Source organism: Dipteris shenzhenensis, chromosome 17, assembly GCF_047967505.1.
Source record: "Dipteris shenzhenensis isolate YYH24624 ecotype China chromosome 17, Dip_SZ_1.0, whole genome shotgun sequence".
Taxonomy (NCBI): domain Eukaryota; kingdom Viridiplantae; phylum Streptophyta; class Polypodiopsida; order Gleicheniales; family Dipteridaceae; genus Dipteris; species Dipteris shenzhenensis.
The window spans coordinates 24,079,091-24,102,137 of record NC_141612.1 but is presented as its reverse complement, the minus strand read 5'-3'; the positions used below and the strand labels follow the sequence as shown (position 1 = coordinate 24,102,137).

Sequence of the window (23,047 nt, the reverse complement as noted above, 5' to 3'; positions counted from 1 at the left end):
GGGTGTAACTAGACTGGAGCCAGACGAGCAGTGTATTGGAATTCTTCTTGTATTGAGGTCATTTGCCCAGTGTGAGAACTGTATTGATGCATTGCCACCTTGAGAGGCCGGTTAGTGGATTGTGGGATTGCCAAACCCTTAGAGGGACAGCTTGGATGCATTTCAAGCCTTGTGGCTGTTTGAGCATTTGTTTTGGACTTGTGGAATGCATTGCCACTCTTGGTTGGACACAGTTGTGAGAAGATGCCTTCGCCTTGCCTGGCAGTTGGGTGGTAGTGGGTGCACTAGAATTGGATGCATTTTGAATGCCAAGTGTTGGCTTTTGCAGTGGACTACTATAGCAGAGTGCAAGGGTGAGCCCTTGGTGTAAGAACACTATTTTCCATTGCCAAAGGAATTAAATAAATACCAGAAGGGGCGCCAAGGTATTTGGGGCCGGTGTGGTGTCTCGTGTTTGAGTTCATTGAGCAAGGCACTCTAGCCTCCATCCAGTTTCTTTTTCAAATTTGTTTCTAAGTGATATGCAATGTGGCTGTAAATGACATGGATGCTAAGCTAGTTACAGTTTACTGCCCTTTAGTTTACTGAAGGCCGGTTTCAATTACCTCGGCGACTGAATGAAACCGTGCTTAATCAGATCGAGAAAATTCGCTCTGTAGAAAGGCATCTTGCCTTTTGTATGTAAACCTACCACAAATCATCTCTAATAACCTGATGGACCTCGTCTTGTTAGATGGAAGGTAGGCGCATTTCGGGAGTACTGATATGGAGGGAGATGGTCAATTGACATGTCTAGTTTATGGAAACGATTTGGTGGCCTGTGAGTACCGCCCCGCCGTCTCAGTCTCGCCATACCCTTGGACCCTCTCTAGATATGTGATGATCTGGAATGAGAGGTGTGTGCATAGGACGTTATGAAAAAGAGCTTTTGGAATGGGAGCAGTTGGGGGAGAGCTATGTGGAGCAGCCACAAGGTTTTCATTATACAAGTTCCAAGGATAAAGATTGCGAATATGTCTGGAGGAGGATGTGTTGAAACAGACCCAAGCTGCTTGGTATTGTACAGTATCCAGCCTCATTATTTGATGTTGAAATAGCACAGCACTCAAGGACATCACTCAATTGCATTCACCATGGAGAAGGGGGGCAAATAATAAGGGCAATCGTTACCTGCTTTCCCTTTCGTATCCCTTTTGTACTGCCAGGTCTGCAATCTACACAATAAGGGATGCCTCTAGAATTTAAGGAAGCCCTGTTTTTTCCTCAAGTCTAATCATATGGAAGTTGCTTCACTAGCAGCTAATATCCTCACATATGTTGGTGTGTCTTATGTCAGCTCTTAGGGACCATTCCAAAATATTTTGTTATGATATGAAATCACAATAGAGCACTGTGCACATTGTGTTTTCTCTTTCTTCTTATTGTCTTGTTGTGATTACATAATTAGCGATGAATGGTTTTGACCTAAACCTTGTCTATGCTAGTGATCTACCATCATGGTCTTCTGCCCATTTGCTGATTCTTAGCTTCAAGATTATACCATATAGCTTAGCCATCACGTGTCTACTGCGATCGTTGTGTAATTTTACTTTGTTGCTGCCTCGTGCCTGAAGACAGGGCCTCTCTTGTGGTTTTGCCATTTGTTCAAGAATCCCTCTTCTACTGTGTTGTTCATCAAGCATGTCTTCTAGCACCTCTCCTTGGAAAGCCTTCAACTTGTAGAAAGGTCCATACAGCTTGTAGAAAGGTCCGTACAACAAGTAGAAGGAGTCAGTACACTAAGGAGAAGGCGCCTTGGAATGTGTGCCAGCAACCCGTCTTGGAAAATGTGATAAAACAAAGCTCAAATTCTATACAATCACCTCAGGATACGTGCAAAACGAGAGCAGATAAAACATCAAATCCATACATTTTTGCTTGGGAGAAGGGTAGAGGAAAGGTAGGCTTGCATGGGGAATTGCCACGTGGCTCCTCATTGAAGTCTAACCCTTCCAAACCAATGGAGCATTGGTTTGCCCCCACATTAAAGTCCCAACCCTCTCTAATCAATGGAACATAGGTTTTCCTTGGGCTCAACTTTTGGATTCTTCTTCTTGATAGGATATGAAACCACACTCAATGGCCATTGCCGATCATGTTGAAATAGGGTTGGTCACATCCCAATCTGTAAGCCCCCATATGAGGAGGGCAAAGGGGGGGTGGACCATAGGATGACATGGCTGCCACATGGGCAGCACTTTCACTGCCATGTGGGCAGATGGAGCATCACCTGGAAGGCAGATTTGGCAAGGCTATGCCACATGGCTGTCCATGATTGGAGAGAGCAGATCTGTGCAAAAATTACAGGCTAGAATCATTGCGAGCGACGATGTCTGCATGGCTGTGTACAGAGCTGTTTGCAGGAGATCCTACGGGGGCAGAACAGAGCAATGGAAGGCGCCTGGTTTTGGACAGGTTTGGAGGGCCAGAAGACCCTAGCTCAGGTCACCTTAGGGCTGGAGGAGCATAGGCCAGTGGCAGCCAGCCATGTCGCCAAGCAGGGCCAGCCATCCCTCTAAGTGTGTGCCCCCACCAGGGGGGAATTCACAACCCAGCAGGTCTAAGGGGGGGGAGGATGTTGGGTCAGCCCAAATCCCCTACCAGCTCGGCCTAAATGGAGGGCTACCAACCCCAATAAAAGGGGGCCATTGGGGCCTCACTTTGTAGAGATATATACAATGATATGGTGGTGTAGGATAGAAGAGGACTTAGTCTATTTTAGAGTTTTTGTGTGCTCTAGTACGTGGACTATATATACCAAGTACTTGTACTTCATTCGGTTAAACATTTCAGTTGGAGTTCACTTGTGTTCACTTCTTGTTCTCTTGAGTTCACAACTCTCCTCTATTCTTGTCCCTACATGTGGTACAGAGCTAGTCCTTCCAGCCCTGTCACTTGCTTCCCTGTTCTCCCGCGTGCTCATGTTGCACTTCAGTCGTGGAGAAGAAGTTAGTTCTTACTGGTCAACTTCTCTTTTCGATGTCTTGAGCTCCCACTAGCTTCGTGAGATCTCGAGCTTCAGTTATGTTGTGAGATTTTGCACCACGAAGCACTCCTCAGCTCGGTGACTTTGTTTTGCGTCGTACGCACATTTTTTCAGGCAATTTTAAATACCGAAAGTTCTATAGTTGCGTCGGGCAACCCGGAGGAGTTTTGACCACTCATACTAGGTTTTACCTTTCTGAGGTGTCCGTGCTCTCAGAATTTCATTCTGACCAACAGATCAAAAGATACCAGCAATATTTGCTGATTTTGACTGGTTTCCGTACATTGCACCTGCAAACAGCTTTGTGCACTGCCTCGCCATCCGTACACCCATACACCTCGACATTGCTGCCCATTGCCACTCCAGCTCGCCATTCGCATCTCCAACTCCAGATTCAGCCTGGTGGTTCGACTTTTGCTCCTGCTCCAGCTCGAGATCCTTGCTTCAGCTCATTTGCGCAGGTGTCTTGCAAATTGCATTGCACAGGTGTCAGTGCATTCGGGACAACTTTTTGGCTACACATTGAGTGCAAATCATTGCTTAGGTGTTGTACATTTTTGAAGTCAAGTGTTGGCTGTAAGTTGATGTACTTTTGGATGCCTATTGAGCACGAGTTTGCTATTGCATTGTGAGCCATTGTTTGGCTGAGATTCAAGCTGATTTTTTGGGGCAGAAATACATTGCATTTGAGCCAATGTTTGGCTGTGGTTGAGGACAACTTTTTGGGGCAGAAAAATAGTGCTTGATTGCATTTTGTATTTCAGAAGGAATTGAGGTTTGAGCAGAATTTTTGGGGCAGATTTATTGCTTTTCCAGAGCAGCCACTGTTAGTGAATGCCATTGCAATGATTGCATAGCAGTCAATGGTCTTTCAGTTGTCCATTTGCTGTCTTTTCCTTTGCAGGTACACTTGGCAGTTATTCTTGAGCTTGCAATCATGTCTCTCAATGAGAATTTTGGTACCATGACTGAGGCAAATAAGTTGGATGGACCAACTATGCTTTGTGGTCGTTTACACTCAAGAATATCTGGTTGGAAAGGGCTTATGGGACATTGTGAATGGTGATGAGGCTAGACCTGCAAGATCTAGCATTATTGCATCTTCCACTTTTGGCACTACCACTCAGTCTTCTACTACCGCTCCCATGGAGAGCCAGAAGAGGCTTGATCGCAGGGATGCCCAAGCGGTGTCTTTGATTGCATTGTCTGTGAAGACACACAATAAATCCAGTATCAAGTCTTGCAAGACTTCAAAGGTAGCTTGGGATAGAGTGAAAAGTATGTGGAATGTGAAGAATGAAGCAAGAAGCATTGCCTTGCACAATAAGCTTAATGACTTGTCCATGCAGGAAGGTCAGACTATTTCAGCTCATATTGCAAAGATTACTGACATTTGGGATGAGTTCGCAGCTATTGATGAGGATATAGAAGACAAAGAAATTGGTCTCTATCACCTTCAATAGTCTGGGACCCTCATATAATACGTTTGTTACTTCCTTGACATCATGCTCCGGGCTGCTCCACTCATGGAAAGGGTAAATTTCAAAAACATACCAGCCATGCTTATCAGCCTTGGAAGGAGGGGAATGCAAACAAAAATGCAAGGTATGCAGATTAAGGTGCAAAGTTCAAGAAAGGCAAATGCAATTATTGCAAGAAGCCTGGTCATCACATTGCAGAGTGCCAGAAAAGGATTCCCAATGAGAAAAAGAGGCAAGGCACAAGTAGTAATTATGTGGTACCAGCTGAAAATGCCAATGCTTCACCATCTCATGACCCAAGTGATGGAAGCTGAAACTGAGCCTCAGCACTTTTAGGATGCTCGGGAAAATCCGGCATGGCAAAAAGCCATGGAAGCTAAGATTAGATCCATTCAGAAGAATGCTACATGGGACTTGGTTAATGCGTTGCCAAGGGGTATGCACAAGAAGAGGAGATAGATTATGAGGAGACTTTTGTTGCGGTGGCCAAGATGACTACCATTCGCTTTGTCACCTCTCTTGCTGCGCTTTATGGTTGGTCTGTGTACCAGATGGATGTCAAGACCGCCTTCTTCAATAGGGATCTCAAGGAGGAGGCCTATGTGCATCAGCCCCAGGGTTTTGTTGTTCAGGGACAAGAGCACAAGGTATGCAAGCTTAGGAAATCCTTGTATGGGCTGAAGCAAGCGCCTCGTGCATGGTATCATGAGATACATCAGTTCTTGCTGTCCCGGGGCTTTATCAACACTCATACGGACTTGAAACTTTCATCCGACCATTTTCAAGACTTTTAAATACCAAATGTTAATGGCCTCCTCCCTAGTTGCAAGATGGAAGTAAAGTTGTCTCTACACCCAAAGCCCTAAGGTGTCTCAAAGAAAATAATGATGGCCTTTTAAGCCAACTATATACCTCTCTAGAGCAAGCCAATATGACAATAGATGATTATGTCCGCCGCCACCACCACATTCCATTGTTTGATACAGAGATCCAGTTTACAATTTGATCAAAAGTCATTGGTATCACAAAGATAACACAGAAAGTGGGAGAATGCAATTAAAATTTCATTGTCTAGGGTGTATAAGACAACATTCCAATGAACAACGCCATAGATCTGCATGAGCTGATGCCAGGTAGAGAGAAATGGATTTTCTAGCAGTGGACAAGAAGAGAAAGAAATGAAGATAATAAAAGGAATAGGGCATGGGGGGGAAGGAAGGGGGGGAAAAAAGGAAAAGAAAAGGATGGAAAGAGAAAGGGAAGGGGAAGGGACACCAAGAACAAATAATAAAGAAGCCAGTGGAAAGAAAGCACTCAGAAATAGGATGGTAAAAGAAAACAAATGGCTGTGCAGGCGGCTAGCAGCCAAAAGAATGGGGGAGAAGCTAAAAGGAGATGGGAGGAGAGGCAGGGAGCAACAAGAAGCTTCCAATGATAGGAGGATCTTTTGGTGAAGAGAAGAACAGCCGCAGGTAAGAGGACAAAAAGGAAAGAGGCAGCAAGGAGCTGTCACAAAGGGGAAACAAGTGAGTGGAGAATGGGATCCACGATGGCAGGGGCACAAGGGAGGAAGGAAGAGGAGAGGAACCGACTCATGCAATGTGAGGAAGCAGAGAGGAGCAGCTGTATTTGCACTCTCTAGTTGTGTATTAATTCTCCAATACTTAAACATCAATAATGCACAGAACAGGTGACACATTTGTTTGGTATAAATTGTGATGTTCCAGTTTTCAACATGATAAATGTTTTCAAAGCTTACCATGCACAATGGCGTGTGCTGTCCTGTATTTAATGCTTTTCTTCTTCGATGAGTAAAAATAAGAAGACTTGTCAAAGACTTCAAAACATGCCAATATGCCATGCATAACACATTCGGGGCACCCTGCTCTATTCCAAATTGAAGTTTCTCGATGAAATATTTAAAAGCATGTTCAATTACGTCATCTGTTTCATGAAAAAATATTCCAAATGGCCATTCCACCTTCAGCTTGCTATATATTTCTTCCCTGTCCTTTGAAGAGAACAATTTTAAGGCTTCTCTTGCAAAATCCATATATATTGAGACAGTGTAGCCTCCATTTGACATACATTGAGTGCCACTTTCTGACAGAGGTACTGCTTGTAAGCTTGAATCACGTTTCTCAGCCTCTATAACGAGTCTATATAAAGAAGCACTAATTAATTGCAATGTAGAAACCAGCAGTGATATATTTGATAGATGACCTGAACATACTAAAGGAGAAGAATTGCTGTGTGAAGATAGAATATCCTCTTGATTCTGACTACTGCAAACATCTTCCCTTGGTTTACCAAAGCAAAAGAGCTCAAAGCTTTGACAGGAACCCTCCAACCTCCATCCCCCCACTTCAGTTGCACCTTTCTCACACACAGAACATTGAGGTGTGTGTGTTGACAAACTTTCTGGAAATGAAACATGCTCTGCCTTTGAAGATTCTCTTTCATTCAACAGTACTTCAAATCCAGAATCTTTGTGTGTGCTGCCTCCAGTGCATAATCCAGAGAGCTTATTGATAGAAGAATCAGATTTGCAATTAACCAGTCTGCTGCAGTCAAACTCATTGCAAATTGCACGTGGGGACAAGGATGTCCATAGTCTGGAGTAGAGCTTCATTGCACTTTCCAGAACTGATGCAGCTAAACCAAGAACCATGTCTCCAGGAAACTCTAGGACTAAACATGATTCACCATTTAACGATCTTGCAAGGAGAGAGATAATATGTACAAGTAACGAACGTGGCAATCGGACAGCATCAGCCACTGAAGCATCAAACAGCATAACAGCTGCAGGTAAACTCAAACTTGAGCCAAAATTGGCCATGGTTTCAAACTTGGAAGACTGAAATGTACTGCGACCGAACCTTGAAAATGAGAGAATCAAATGTGCTACAGCTGCTTCCATGGAAAACAGCAAACGGCTCCCCTGAGAAGAGCCTCCCATGAATGGTGTAAAGAGTTCAGTATCCATGCCATGATCAGAAAAGGCATCAGCTAAACCTGGTTGAAGTAAAATCTCATCCATAAAAACCTGTGATCTCCCAAATCTCTTTGTCAGTGTCTCTCTCTCTCTCTCTCTCTCTCTCTCTCCCCCCCCCCCCAAGAAATTACAGCAACATTGGACACTAAAATCAACACATCGGATGTATATGCAGAAGTACAAGAACAGGAAAAGACGGTGGTTAATGCACGATTCATACGTATAGGGGGGCTACCAGAAGGCTGGTTTGAAGGAAGGAAAAAGGAAAAACTGGAAAATATCATCCACAAATACAGTGGGAAGCTGAAGATGTAATAGCTGTCTTGCAAGAGGGGATACAAGCCAAAAGTATGCTTCCAAGACAAGATGAGAAGAAGCAAGATTCTCAAGCAAACCAATAAGTTGAAAAGTACTAAAATATGGATAGCGGAGGCCTTCACCCCAACTCAGCTCAAACTGAAGGCCACTCAATTGACCAAAGTGAATGAAGGGACAATCGCAAAAGAGAGAGAGTGCAGGTAGCAAAGAGTCGTATGATAGTTCAGCAGTTACGTCAAACTTAGATAATGAAAAGATGCAAGTACCAGGTACTTGTACCTAGACCTAGGACTAAGTGTCCTAGGTGTCACATAGGACTAAGTGTCCTATGTGGCCTAAAAGGCACTAACACTACAAGTGCCTACACTTATGCCTACAAGGCACATACCATGGCCTATAGGGCATCACTAGAACCACCAGAAGATGGCCTACAAACCCCCCTCCATGGGATGGGCTGAAGTACTCTGGAAACGTCTCATAATACCTGGTAGTTTCTGGTCATGGTGGCACATGTTCATCCAAAAGGATATAGCCACCTACGAATGTACAAGGGATGTTAGATCATGTAACAAAGGGAACCAAGTGTAAAGCCAGTCGGAAGACTTCGAACTTGGGACGAGGAAGTGCCTTTGTAAACATATCAACTATGTTGTCCTCTATGGGAAGATAGGACAACTCTATGTCTCCTGTTGACAACCGCTCCCGAACATAATGATAGTGAACTTCAATATGCTTGGTATGCACATGAAACACTGGGTTACGCGCAATGGCCAAAGCACTCTAGCTGTTAGTGTAGACAATAGTGGAGGATGTCTGGCAAATACCAAGATCTGTAAGTAACTGACGAAGCCAAACACACTCTACTGTAGCGGTGAAAGCTGCCCTATATTCAACCTCACAACTAGACGTGGCAACTGTTGGTTGCTTCTTGCTGGGCCAAGAGATACATGAATTGCCAAGCAAAAAACAATTGCCAGTATGTGACACTTTGGTGTCGGAACATCCTGCCCAGTCACTATCCGTGTAAGCATGCATGGTAAGTGAACCCTGATTAGAAGAGGGCTAAATCCTGAGTGCCTTTGAGATATCTGAAGACTCTCTTCACTGCCTGCCGATGCTGTGAACTGGGCATGTGCATGAATCTGCTGAGCTGAGATACTGCATACTGCAAGTCAGGTCTGGTGTGACATAAATAAATAAGGCATCCAACAGCCTGCTGATAAAGAGTGATATCACATGGTGGGCTCCCATCATGAGCTGAGAATTTGAAGCCAAGGTCCACTGGAGTAGAGATTGGCTTGCAATCCTCAAACTGAAAACGATCAAGGAGTTGTCCAATATACTTGGACTGAGACATCATGATACCCCCCTCAACATGAGCAAACTGAATGCCCAAATAATAATGGAGCCGTCCCATGTCTGACATGTCAAAAATCTACTGCAAATCAGCCTTGAAAGCTGCAATTTGCTGAGTATCTGGGCCTGTGATGAGCATATCATCCACATATAAAATCAGCACTAAAAAATCAGATCCACTCCCACGGACATAAAGAGTGGGTTCTGTGGGACTATTCTGAAAACCAAGGGATAGTAAGTGTGCATGAATTTTGGCATACCATGCCCTGGGGCTTTTCTAAGTCGGCATACCTTATTTTCAGAATTAACAACCTCAAAGCCAAGAGGTTGTGTGACATAGACTTCTTCCTGCAAATCAGCATGAGGTAGTGGCTGATTATTGCTTGGTGGAGGGCCTGCAGGAAGCTCATGTTGCTGGTCAAAATCCTCTTCTGATGATGGCAGAGGTAACCAAGATTCAAAGGCATCAAACATGTCAACATCTGGCTTTGCTTTGCAGTCCACAAGAGGAGAAGCTGAATGTTCAACAAAGATTACATCTCTACTGACAATAATCTTCCCAATATTTGGTTGATATAACCGATACCCTCTGCTCTCCTAGCTGTAACCAATAAATATGCATTTGATTGCCTTGTCATCAAGCTTGTGTCTCAGCTGAGATGGTACATGAACATATGCAAGAGACCCAAAAACTCTCATGTGTGAAAGTGAAGGCTTCCTGCCTTTCCATGCTTCATAAGGTGTTCATATTGACTTCCTGTAATTGCCTTCTCAAATATGCAACACGAGCTTCATTGCGAATCTGATAGAGAGAAGCCAATTTATCCCAAGCATCCTTTGCTGTCCTGCAGGACCAGATGTGTGGAATAATGATTCTCTTGCATGATAAAGCAATGCATGAATGTGCATTTGCATCTCTTGCATCCCATCTTGACTGTTCTTGAGTTGGAAGAGCAGCAGCAGGAGTGCTAGAGGAAGAGACATCAGGAGGAGTATCCCTGCAGAAGGACCAACAGTAGAGGCAACCACTGTAGCATTGGCTGGCCTCAGATCAGCCCTAGAAACAATATTCCAGAAATGCTTTGCAACAAAAATATGTTTCATGAGATAAGACCACATCGGATAGTTGGTGCCATCCAACTTATCATCTTCACGAAGAACTCCAAATAAATCTTGATTGTTCCCAGCCATAGCAAATGTGATACCCTGAAAAAAACCTGAAAAACCCAAAAGCCTCAAGGCTATCACTGCAAAAAGCTGGCTGTCCCAAAAATGACAGCAAATATCTGCAAATTTCAGACCCAAATCAAAGGGCAAATGCAGATCTAACCCAAATGTGACTGTGACAGGCAATGTTCACTGCAAAAACAGCAAATTTGGCAAAAGCCCCAAATTTATTGAGGGCAAATAGGCCAAAAAGAGGGCAAATGCAGAAAAGCCCCAAATTTTGCTGAAATTTTTGCAAATGTAACCCAATGTATGCAAATCTGACTCAATGTCCTGCAAATGTAACTTAATATCCTGCAATCTGACCCAATGTACTGCAATCTAAACAAGAAATTGCAAACCAAATCCCAAAACTCCAATATTCTTGCAAGAAATTGCAACCAAAGGAGGTGAAAAGAACTGAAAGCCCCCAATTTGCCAATGTCCTGCAAAAGCCCCAAATTGCACAAGTTGTTGACGGCTGATCTGTAGGTGAAACCGTACGGAAGAACGTACGGAGCAAATTGTACGGCTGTACGATGGTTTTACGGAGCAGGTGACTGAATCCAACGTATGGATGTACGGATGCAGTAACGAGGCAAGTACGTTGTACTGATCAGGTATAGTGCTGGTATGTTGTATGAAAACTGTACGGAGCAGGTACATTCCCACGTGTAGGTACGGCGTGTCAAGTGCGGAAATGTACGAAGTCACAGTCCGTATCTGTTGTACAGCGATGCAGATACAGATCTGTACGTCTGCTCACGTACGGGCTGTACGGCGTAAGTACTGAATGCAGTACTGAACAGGTACCAGACCTTCCGTACGCCTGTACGACTGTACGGAAGGGAATGCAGTTAGATCTGAGATCTGTATGAGGTTGCGAAAGCTGTGCGCTTGGATTTGCAACACAAAAAATGGCGACTGATGGCCACGGGTGCTGTAGGAGACCTCGAAAAAGCTGCAGCATGGCCTAGAAGTAGTCGCCTCTGCTGGAAAGCAGCAATAAGGTAAGTTATGGTGACAAAAATGGCTGTGGAAGCCTTAGACAGCAGTTGAAGATCCTCGAACAGGCTGGAGATGTGACGACCAGCAGAGCAACAGACTCCCAATGAGCAATGGAGGACTCAGGGGGCTGAGGAGAGCTGAAAGACAAAAGCAATACCCGCGCTGATACCACTGAAGGGACGATCGCAAAAGAGAGAGAGAGTGCAGGTAGCAAAGAGTCGTACGATAGTTTAGCAGTCACGTCAAACTTAGATAATGAAAAGATACAAGTACAAGGTACTTGTACCTAGACCTAGGACTAAGTGTCCTAGGTGTCACATAGGACTAAGTGTCCTATGTGGCCTAAAAGGCACTAACACTACAAGTGCCTACACTTATGCCTACAAGGCACATACCATGGCCTATAGGGCATCACTAGAACCACCAGAAGATGGCCTACAGTGAAGGATGCTCGAAAGGAAGGGAAATGGGCACTTTACAGGGATGGAAAAGCACTAGTCAAAGATTTCAAATCCAAACCTAAAGACTCTCAGTCTTAAACTAATGTAATGCAAGCTGATTATCTTTTATAGCAGACTGTAGTTAGCCTATAATAACTTTGTGAGTGCTATACACACTCCCAAGAGACTCTATGTCTATAACTGAAGTTTGGTGTTTATCCTTTTGGTGTGCGTTTTGTCCCATAGACAAAAGCGTTACACACGGGAGCATCTAGAATCTTTTCACATGACAGTGTATCGTGCCATCTCATCACCCATGGACCCCAGTACCAAACTATCTAAGTATGACCCTAGTGAGCAGTGATTCAAGCAAGCATCAACAATTGATCAGATCATTGATTTGGCTCCTTAATATCAGTTTGGATCTGTGTTACTCCATTGATCTACTAAGTTTGCTCATGCAGACACCTAAGAAGACTCACTAGGATGTTGGTGTGTGTATCCTAAGGTATCTTCAAGGTTTTTGCAATCAAGGGTTATTCTATAAGTCAGGGCAACAGTCCAAGATACAGCTACTAGGCTAGAGAGATTTAGACTGGGGAGGAGAGTTAGACACTCGTCATTTGGCCACTGGTTATTGTTTTACCCTCGGCTCAGTAGCTATCACTTGGAGTAAAAGGCAACGCGTTGTAGCCTTGTCTTCGACCGAGGCTGAGTACTATGCTGCTTGTTCCACTACTTGTGAGGCCGTTTGGCTCCACCATTACTTGGGAGGATTGAGTTCCCGCAAACATCCCCAACCATCATTTAAAGTGACAATCAAAGTTATATTGCACTTGCTCCAAACCGGGTGTCCCATGCTCGAACCAAGCATATTGAGATCCAGTACCATTATGTCTAGAAGAGGTGCTTGCTGTTGTGATCGAGCTTACCTACTGCAAGATAGAGGACAACAAGGTGTACCTCTTCACCAAGCCCTTAGCATAGCAACTGCTTGGAGACCATCTCCCTCAGGATGATCCATGATTCAGGAGCTGAGAGGGAGTGTTAGAGTGCATATCCTATATCTCTAAGTGAGGGCCTTGGTTGTGGGTCTGCCCGCCCATGTGAGGGAGAGTGAGGGCCTTGCTTGTGGGTTTGCCCATGTGAGGGAGAGTGAGGGCCTTGCTTGTGGGTTTGCCCGCCCAAGAGAGGTAGAGGGGGATCACCATGATGGCTGCCCAATGCAGCACGCATGCAGGGGTGTACAAAGCAGGTGTTGGGGTGTACCGAGCCCGTTCTAGGCCGCCTTCAGCCTGTGACTGCTATGGACAGATCCAAGGAGCTACGACTCGCGAGGTCTGTGCATGCCCCAGGCCTGTTGTACAGCTGCCACCTGTTAGAAATCGACAACAGAGGGTACGCACTGTGGAAGAATGATAGGATAGCCCAGGAGCTCACACAATGTGTGTGAGGTGTGGAATCACAAACTTCTTAAACTTATGTGCTTCAAATAGATGTGCAGACTCATCAATAGACAATGATCCAACCACACATAGAAGCTACCAAAAGAATATATTTCCATCCAAAACTATGGACACGATACAAAGAGAGATATATCCAAAGTCCCACTAAAGCGTGGTCCTTTGATCTTACCACCACGTCCTTCTACTATCTGCTGGATATCTCTAGACTTGAGCCCACGTGCTCCACCTCGAGCGAAAGTAGACTCTCCATCCAAATCACAACAGCTTGCTGCCCTGAGAGACAGCCAAGGTTCAGCCCTTGAGAGCTCAATCTGCAGCACACCTTCTACTCTCCTTCACCTCCAGGATAAGGCCCAAGGAAGTGTCTTCTAGCTGCTCCTATTTGCTCCCTTTTCTGCTGAGCTGCTGGATGACTGAATGAGGCCAACTGCCTCTCTTTATATAGAGCAAGGCTGCCCACAACACCACCGACCCAGTAGGGGAAATGGCCGCCTTTCTCTCCCTCCTGGCCGACTTCTGTGCAGGCCCTCTCCTCCGCTAGCCGACCCCTTCCGGGGCTTTATTACCAGGGCATATGCCTTCCAATTGCTGCACAGTTTCCAGCCTTGGATCAGCCCTCTAGTCAGGCCTGGTTGGCTGACTATATCCATCCAAACCAGCCTGTCCACCAAGGTCTTCTCCTCTGCTGTCCACCTGCCATGCATTGCGCCAATTCGAAGGCCTTGCTGCAGGTCAATTTCCAGCCTACAAGCACTGCCAACAGGTTCGCCTCTCAGTCGCCTTTCTCCTGGGTATATTCCGCCATCTGGTGCTGCTCCAAATCTGCCTCTACCAGGCCAGATCCAGGCTGAACATCCATAGCCAACTTTCCGTCCATGAGCTCCATTTGTTGCAGCCACCATGGCTCCTCTAGGTACCTCACTTTTCTTCACTCTTTGATTCCTGCCCACATGGCAGACATAACCCTGCCCATGTGTCAATCTCTCAAGACCCAGGTCCACCCCCCCAATGCTCTCCTCATATGGGGGCTCACACACGCGGACATGACCTCTATTCCAACACCACCAGCCTATTGTATGGCTGCCACTAGGCCCCCTTCATGGTGCCTAGGTGGTGCCTTGGTTGGAGGGACAACCGGGGTCACATGACCCGACCAGCTGGTCAAGTAGACCCAACCCTAGATCGACCCCTGATCACCCACCCCAGCCCACCTCCAGTCAGTTATCTAGGGCAGGGGGTGACCCTATATATAGGACCCGCTCCCCTCATTGTCTCTATCTCAGTGTACAGTGCAGTCCACTTTGGAGTTTGAGGTTTTCCCCAACAATGGAGGGGTTTCCTATTGAGATCCTTGTTCAACTCTCTCTTGCTTTCTCAGTTTTCCAATTCCTTGTGAGTAGTTGCTCTCTCCCTCTCTCCATTGCTGTTCGGTTCCACTAGACTCCTCACAGTATCTGTGTTTGCCAGGCCGTCTCTCGCTATGGCGGGGGGTGCAGTCTATGTGATCTCTGTATCTGATGGGCCATATCAAGAGCAACGCCATTGCTCGGGCAATCCCCTCCAAGTAGAGCTCTCATGGGATGAACCTCCACAGTGCGTGCTCTAGTCCATCTTTCAATGTGTGTAGTCCTCGAGTCTTTGGTTGCATCCCTCCTTGCCATCGTCTCATCCCACTGGCCCATGCTACCCTCATGTCATCTATCTCCTCCTCTACTCCACCATGTCCAGGGGTAGACTCGAATACGTAGAATTCTGTGACGTGTCGCTGAGCTCAATCCATCCCTGTCTCCCGTGGTATTGTCCCCTCCTGCTGTTTGGTGCAATAGGGTCTCTCTATGTCATCGCATCTCCATCAAATAGAGGCCCAGTCCTAGAAATGACTTGTGTTCCGCCTCAAAAAGACAATAGTACCGTCCTCGGATCTCATTGTAGACTGGGAAAGTAAACATTAAATGCTCCTCTCCCTCCACCTCCCCCAAAGTGCATAATCTGCACATCCGCTACTGTACTGGAAATGCTTTACAACAGGGGTTCAACCCTGCACTGTTCCTCACATGCATCCACACTGTCCTTAGGCCTTCCACAGGAGCACCCTTGCCTCTGGGTGCTTGCTAGAACCTGTAGGAGTCCTGAAAGGACTGCAAACAACACGCATGCACAGCAAAAAGCTGCAAAACAAGAAAGAACAAGGAAAAACAAAACCTAGAACCAATTCCTGATGTCTGTGGCAGAGGGGCGAGCTCCTTCCTCACACCTATCCTCTGTCCAGGCTCCCCGCAGGGTGCAGGGGTCTTCCAGTAATCAGGAACAAGAAAGAGTTGTAGAGAAAAGATGGTCCACATATCTGCCCTAAAACTATTGCCTCGAGATTTGTGCCTCGGTCCTTCTAAGAGAGCATGCCAAAAGTAGTAGGGAAAGTCCCTCTTGCAACCTGCACTAGTCCAAAACAGCTCCAGAAGCCACCACACAACCAGAAACACGTGCAGAATGGTCCAGCACAGCAAAAGAAAACCACGGGCACCTGTTGGAGGCAGCTGCACATGTCCGTACGACCGTACAGACGTCCCTACATCCATACAAAAATTTTCAGAAAGTTGCAAAATGACTTCTGGCATAGCCTAGAAGTGCGTACTAGCCTTGGAACAGCTAAAACATGCTTAAAACGGCTCAAGACATGCTTGAAACAGCTGAAATAGTTCAAAAACTGCACAAGAACCACTGAAAACGTCGAGCACCTCTAGGAGAGTGAGGGGAGAGAGATGGAAGGTGGGGGAAGGGCATGCATACACATGCATGGCAAATGGCACCTCCTTTTTTCCATTTTCCCCTTCATTAAAGTCCTAATCCCCGTACCAAGGACAACGTTGGTTGTCCTTGGGCCCAACTTTTATACCCCTCTTTTGGAGCCTTTGTCTTGCCCCTAGGACTTAGTGATGCACCTAGACTTTGCCCCTAGGAACTTCTAAAAGGTGTGCACTTCCTCTAGCCAATCCCTCACGGCCAAACCATTACAACACTTAACCATGGTGAACCCCGAGTTAAGCATAGGTTGAGTTACGAAGATACTTTACATCACTTTTCACATCCCCGTGACATACCCTGGTAAGGGCTATTTCTGCCTATTTGCATTACTTTACTTTCACTGTAGTTTTTTCGCAGCAACTAGAATATACATCATCTGTAAGATAGAACGTGCAATGATAATATGGGCTAGGAGAGCTCGAGAGTCCATCCATACATCAATGCATCCTCTGTGTCGAGTGTCGCGAACATCCATCATGGAGACCTCACGGCAGAAATACTGTCAGCAAGCAACATCTCGGGTGAGACGATTGGTGCCACCAAGCGATCTCAAGATATATGAGCAGTCTGAATCAAGGAAGGAGAGGTGCTACCCTCCTCTCGAGCACCAGGCAATGCTCCAAATCTCTGCTCTGTTGAACCTGTAGGAGCCTGTACCGCAGTGGACGCAAGCTGAAACACGTCTAGGTAGAGCTAGCAAAGCATTCAATAAACTCACATGAAAGGCATTGTGTATGGTCCAAGTGGTAGGTAGCTTCTGCTTGTAAGCTACATCATTAATAAGTTCAAACACCTGAAAAAGGACCATAATCTTCAGCTGTGTGCACTTTGGTCTTGCCTTTCATCTTCATTGGTCGTGCTTTCTAAAAACGCAGCAACACCCAATCGCCCTCTTGCAAGAGTAACTCGCGGCGATGCTTATCTGCTGCCCGTTTGTGCTTCTCTTGGCTTTTCTAGAGGGCTGTTTTGACCTCCTCGTAAGCAACATCCAAACTTTCCAGAAATCTGTCCGCTTCAAAAATCTTCTCTTTCATATGCAGAATGGGAGGTACTTTCCATTCTCTTGCCACAATTTCAAAGAGGGCTTTCCTTGTGGACGAGTGTACAATGTTGTTGTAGGCAAACTCAAAAAGTGGCAGAAATTGCTCCCATTTCGATTGCTTATCTGAAACATAGCACTTGAGAAGATCAAGGGCAGTGGAGTTGGCTTCTTTGGACTACCCATCAGATTCAAGATGAAAAGAGGATGAGAAATTCAACGTGGTACCCATATTCTCAAAGATACCTCTCCAGAAAAGACTTGTGGGTCTCTATCATTGACAATTGATTGAGGCATCCCGTGATGTTTAAACACATGAGACATAAAGAGTCTCGCCATCTGGTCTGCAGTAATTTTCTTCCTTACGGGAATGAAGTGGGCCTGCTCGCTGAATCTGCAAATAATGGTCCATAAATAGGTAGAGGCTGCAGTAGTCCAGCCGGCTTATGCAAATATTTCACCTTCTAGCAAGTGATGCATGTCCTAACATATGCCTCGACATCCTTCCTCAATGATGGCCAAAATAAATAGTGCTCCACAGCTTTGATGGTGGCATCAATGCCTCTGTGTCCTGCATAGGGTGGAGCATGACTCTCTGTCAACACTTTGGGCCTCAATTGTTTCGTGACACGTAGTCTGCCATGCATCATCAGAAATCCGTCTTTGAGAATATAGTGCTCATGCTTCTATCCATTAACTAACTGAGCATAACTATGTGAAAAATCGGCATCATGGGCATATTGATCCTTCATGGCATCAAGCTCATCATGATATGCAATGGTCATTGCTGAAACTTGTGGCTTAACAGACACTGCATATGGAGTGGGCTTTCGTGAGAGTGCATCTGCAACAACATTCTTCTTCCCAGGTACATGCACAATCTGAAAATGAAACAGAGAAAGAAAATTTACCCACCTCATTTGATTCTCAGACAACTTTCTCTGAGTGAGAAAGTAACGCAATGATTGATGATCGGTCTGAACACGAAAATCAGCACCCAAAAGATAATGCTTCCAGGTCGAAAGAGCATGTATGACAGCCAACATCTCTTTCTCATAGATGCCAAAATTCATTCAGCATCCTGGAGCACTCTACTCTCATATGCCACAACTCTTCCATCCTGCATAGTACCCCTCCTACGTTGTTCCTACATGCATCTGCTTGGACAGCGAAGGGTTTGCGAAGATCTGGCAAAATAATCACAGGATCTGAGCATAGTCTGTCCTTTAGTAGGTCAAAAGCTGCAATTTCTTTGGGACCCCATTTGAAAGTGACCCCTTTCTTCTGTAAGGCATGTAAAGGAGATGCAATCTCTGCAAAATACTGAATGAACCTCTAGTAGTACGAGCACAAGCCCAGAAAGCTACATACTTCATGGATGTTCTTCAGGTGTGGCCAATTCCTGATGGCCTCCACCTCGACGGGGTCCATCCTAACTCCATCTTTGAAAACAATGTGCTTGAGAAAATGGCTCTCATGCATGAAGAATTCACTTTTCTTGGCATTGACAAGCAACTTATGCTTCCGTAGCTCCTCGAGAACAATTGCCAGGTGCTTCCTATGTTCAGCCTCATCCTGGGAGAACACGATGATGTCATCGAAGAAAGTGCCAACAAAGGCTCAGTTTTCTCTAAAAATCATGTCCATCATTCTGTTGAAGGTGGCAGGTGTATTGGTTAACCCAAATGGCCTGACAAGAAACTTGTACAGACGAGATGTGGTACGAAATGTTGTTTTGTGAACATCCTCTGGCTGAATTCTGATTTGGTGATAACCACTCTTCAAAACAGTGCGGGTGAACATTCCAGACCCCTGTAACCTCGGGGTATAGGGAATCTGTTCTTAATGGTAATCTTATTGAGGGCTCTGTAGTCAATGCACATCCGCTAGGATCCATCCTTCTTCTGGACCAAGAGCGTGGGTGGGCAGAGTAAGGTGAAGAGCTGGGCTGAATCAGCCCCTTCTCTAGCAAGTCCTTGACCTAGTTCAATAATCTCCTCTTGCTGGGCTGCACTGATCCTGTAAGGAGGTCGGTAAGGAGGCCTGCCAGGGATTATATCTATTATGTGGTCTTCTGGCCTTTCAGCGGGAGGCAACTCCTGTGGAAGTGAGTCAGAAAAACAGTCCCTAAACTGAAAAATAAAATCTGTCCGCTGTTTTTCCAGCTTAGAAAAATGAGACTCTTCTTCTACTGACTTCTTTTCAGATGCAAACACTAAGTACGCTGAAAGATGCATTTTCATTACGTTGCCAATGGCATAAGCAGATACAACAGGAATGGATTATCCCTTCAATTTAGCATCTTGAACGTGGGTCTTGCCACAGTGAGTGATTGTGATTGTTTTATTCTTTGTATCCAAAATAGCCCCAACACGAAGGTGACAAGGTATCCCCAGTAACACTTCACAACCATTCAACGGCATGATATAGAACTCTTATGTGTCCATGTAGCTCTGAATATGCATCCGCAACTTGCCTATCACCGGAGTAACTGACTGGCTGAGTCCCGGACATCACACAAAGGACCCATCTCTTCTGCCCGTATTCCTAACTTTCCAGCCATCTGGAGAGATGAAATTGGCCTTGGCTCCCGGATCGGAAAACATCAGAGCTGTCTGGTCTCTTATCTTGCCCCATGCCCGACATTACTCTGTAGCATCTATATTCTAAACAGCCCCAATCAAGTCTAGCAAAAGACCAGCAGTGGGCTTGGGCTTTTTATTCTTCTGATCAGTCCTCTTTTCCTCCTTGTGCTCACCCTGCTCAGTAGGAGGGAACTTCTGTTAGAAACTCCCTGTACCCACCTGTGAGCCCCCGATTTGAGGGGACAAGGGGCAGTGAGAGGTAGGAGGGCTGGGAAAGAGAGAGACCCAGGCTGACATCAAAGGCAACCAGCACACGGGCTGGTTGCTGCTTGCAACAGCAGAGAAATAGGGGGGGCCTTGTGCCTCCCTTGGAGGCGTCTACAGCCCCATGGACTGGCTGCACAGGGCACCCTTTTATAGGGGCCTGTGGCAGGCCCAGTCGGCCCAACCAGGGCCACCGACCAGGGCCAACCCTGGTCGGATTTCCAAGGCAATCTGGTCGGCCACCAGACAGAGTACCGACCCTGCTGGTCGGTCAACCTAAAGGGCCTGGGCAGTGCCTATAAAAGGCCCACTCCTTCAGTCATTCCAGCATCCAGTGCAGGACAGAAAGCCTCCTTCCTAGGCTGTGCCGTGCACTCAGAGCTGGTTCAGTTTGACGGAGAGAGTTCCATCAGTTTTCCTCAGCACTTCGCTGAGTTTTGTATTGCTCCCTTGGAGCCAGTTTCTGCCCACCTTCCGGTGGATGAATATACTCTTTCTCTCTCTCCATTTAAGTTATCTCTGAGTGAGTGTTTATTGCATCTGTGATCAGTTATCTGAGTTGAGTGTAGAGAAGAGTGGGGAAGATCTTGGGTGGAGGTTTGAGTGATTCATTCCCTCCTATTCTCCAACATGGTATCGGAGCCATAGGCTCTCAACTCTTCTTCATTAAAGCACTCTCTGAAGGAAGGAGTCCCTTGGCAGTCAGGCGATTCTGTTTTCAGCTCAGGCTAGCACGGTAGGTCAGTACATCTTTTTTGCTTCATTTTTTTTTTCAGTTTGCTATTCATCAAGATGGATCAGCGTTCAGAAGCCTCTACACCCATTGCTCGTCCTTCCTCCTTCTCCAATCATCTTCCTTCTTCATTTATTCCCAATTTTGGTGAAGCTGGAAAGCTTGATGGCACGAACTATCCAATTTGGAAAGTCAAGATCCGAAGCCATCTGTTGGCACGGAAGCTGTGGAAGATAGTGATTGGGACCGAGGAGAAGCCGGAGGACATTGTGGACAAAAGAGGTGAAGTTCTAGTTGAAGCAAATGCGGATGAGCTCTGTGCATGGGAGGAGAGGGATGCTCAAGCCTGGCACGACAACAGATGCTGTGATTCCTCATATCCAGTTGGCAGAGACGTCTTTAGAGGCGTGGGCCATACTAAAGGAGCTGTATGAAACCGATAATACAGCCCGTATCATTACTCTTCAGCATCAGCTTTATAATCTTGATATGAATGGGGGTGATAGTGTGCATGATCATCTGACAAAGGTGAAAGTCGTGCGGGACCATCTCGCAGCGGTTGGTCAGAAGGTGGACACGAGTCAATTGGCATTGCTCACACTCCACAAGTTGCCATGGAGTTTCAAAAGTTTTGTGACTACCGTCACTGCCGGTCAACGGACTAAGCCAATCACCTTTGAGGAGCTTGGCCCACTCCTGCTTCAGGAGGAGGCTCGAGAGAAACTCTTTACGCAAACCGACGAGAAGGCATTAGTGGCCAAAGACAAGCCTGGAAAAGGCAAGCCAAAGGATTCCAAGAAGTCAGAGGACGCTGACCGCAAGAAGAAAATGAAGTGCTATTACTGTGAAAAGCTTGGCCACTCCGCCAAAGAATGCCGAAAGAAGAAAGCAGATCAGAAGCGGAAGAGAGAAGCCAAGAACAAAGAAGAGCCTAAGCATGATTCTGCCAATGTGACGATTGGACAGTTATTTTTAATCAGTGAACATTGTTCAGCATATGCAATCAGTGAAGGTAAAGAGGGTTGGTATGTTGACAGCGGTGCTTCCAAGCACATGTCCAACAGAAGGACTTGGTTCAAAACCATGGAAAGTACACACCCGGATTCCAAAGTTTCTGTCGGGGATAGCCGGACGTGTCTTGTGAAGGGCATCGGTAGCATTCCTTTCATTACAACGGCGGGTAAGGAGAAGGATATCTCTGGAGTATTTTATGTACCCAACCTTTGCAAGAATTTACTGTCTGTAAGTCAGCTGGACAAAAACGACATGGCAGTTCTCTTTCAAGATGGCAAGGTCACCGTGACATCCAAAGCAAATGGACAGATGGTGGCTCAAGGCATTGAAGAGAACGGACTGTACCGTCTCAGTGCAATGTTGGTTCATGAAGACAACGGAAAGTCCAAACTTTGGCATGAGCACTTCGGTCATGTCAACTATGGAATCTTGGCTGAAATGTCAAAGTCAAAGATGGTGGATGGACTTCCACCAATTACAGGCAAGGATGATGTCTGTAGGGCTTGTCTAGAAGGCAAGCAGCACAGGGATAAGTTCCCACAAGAGGCCTCGTTTCGGGCCAGCAAACCACTTGAGTTGGTTCACTCCGACATTTGTGGTCCAATGTCTACAGCATCGTGGGCAGGATCCACGTACTCACTTCTCTTTGTGGATGATTTCAGTAGAATGACCTGGGTATATTGTTTGGCTAAAAAGTCTCAGGCTTTCGAGAAGTTCAAGGACTGGAAGGCCAGAGTTGAAAAGGAGACAGGGGAGGATGTCAAGACGTTCCGCACAAACAGGGGGGGAGAATTCACCTCAAATGAGTTCAACACATTTTGTCGCAAGCATGGGATCAAGCGACAACTCACCACAGCACATACTTCTCAGCAAAACGGGGTAGCCGAGAGAAAGCATAGAACCACCACAGAGACAGGGCTTGCTATGCTCCGAGGGAGAAATCTTTCTAAAGCCTATTGGAGTGAAGCTATCAATACAGCCGTACATATTCTTAACCGGACCAAGACGAAGGCCGTCAAGGACAAGACTCCATATGAGGCATTTTATGGTAAGAAGCCCTTTATCACTCATCTTCGCATTTTTGGTTCTAACGCATGGGTGCATGTGCACAAGGAAGATAGGACCAAGCTTGATTCCCGGAGTAGAAAATGTATCTTTGTTAGGTATAGCGAAGAATCCAAGGCCTATCGACTCTTCGACCCAGTAAAGAAGCAAATCCTTATCAATCGGGATGTTGTCTTTGAGGAAAAGGAACCTAAACCCCAGGAGGAGCCGCAGATTAAGGAGGAGGAGATTGTTCAACCCCCGAACCCAC

General features: G+C 46.0%; 1 protein-coding gene across 1 annotated transcript in view; it reads right to left on the bottom strand.

Moving 5' to 3' along the window:
- LOC147891880 (uncharacterized) overlaps nt 1-23,047 on the bottom strand; it is a 58,366-nt gene that overhangs the window by 5,632 nt on the left and 29,687 nt on the right. The window contains exon 3 of the mRNA XM_087388527.1: nt 6,266-7,552. Within this exon, the coding sequence (XP_087244653.1) occupies nt 6,266-7,552 (1,287 nt within the window). The remainder of the gene's footprint in view (nt 1-6,265; nt 7,553-23,047) is intronic.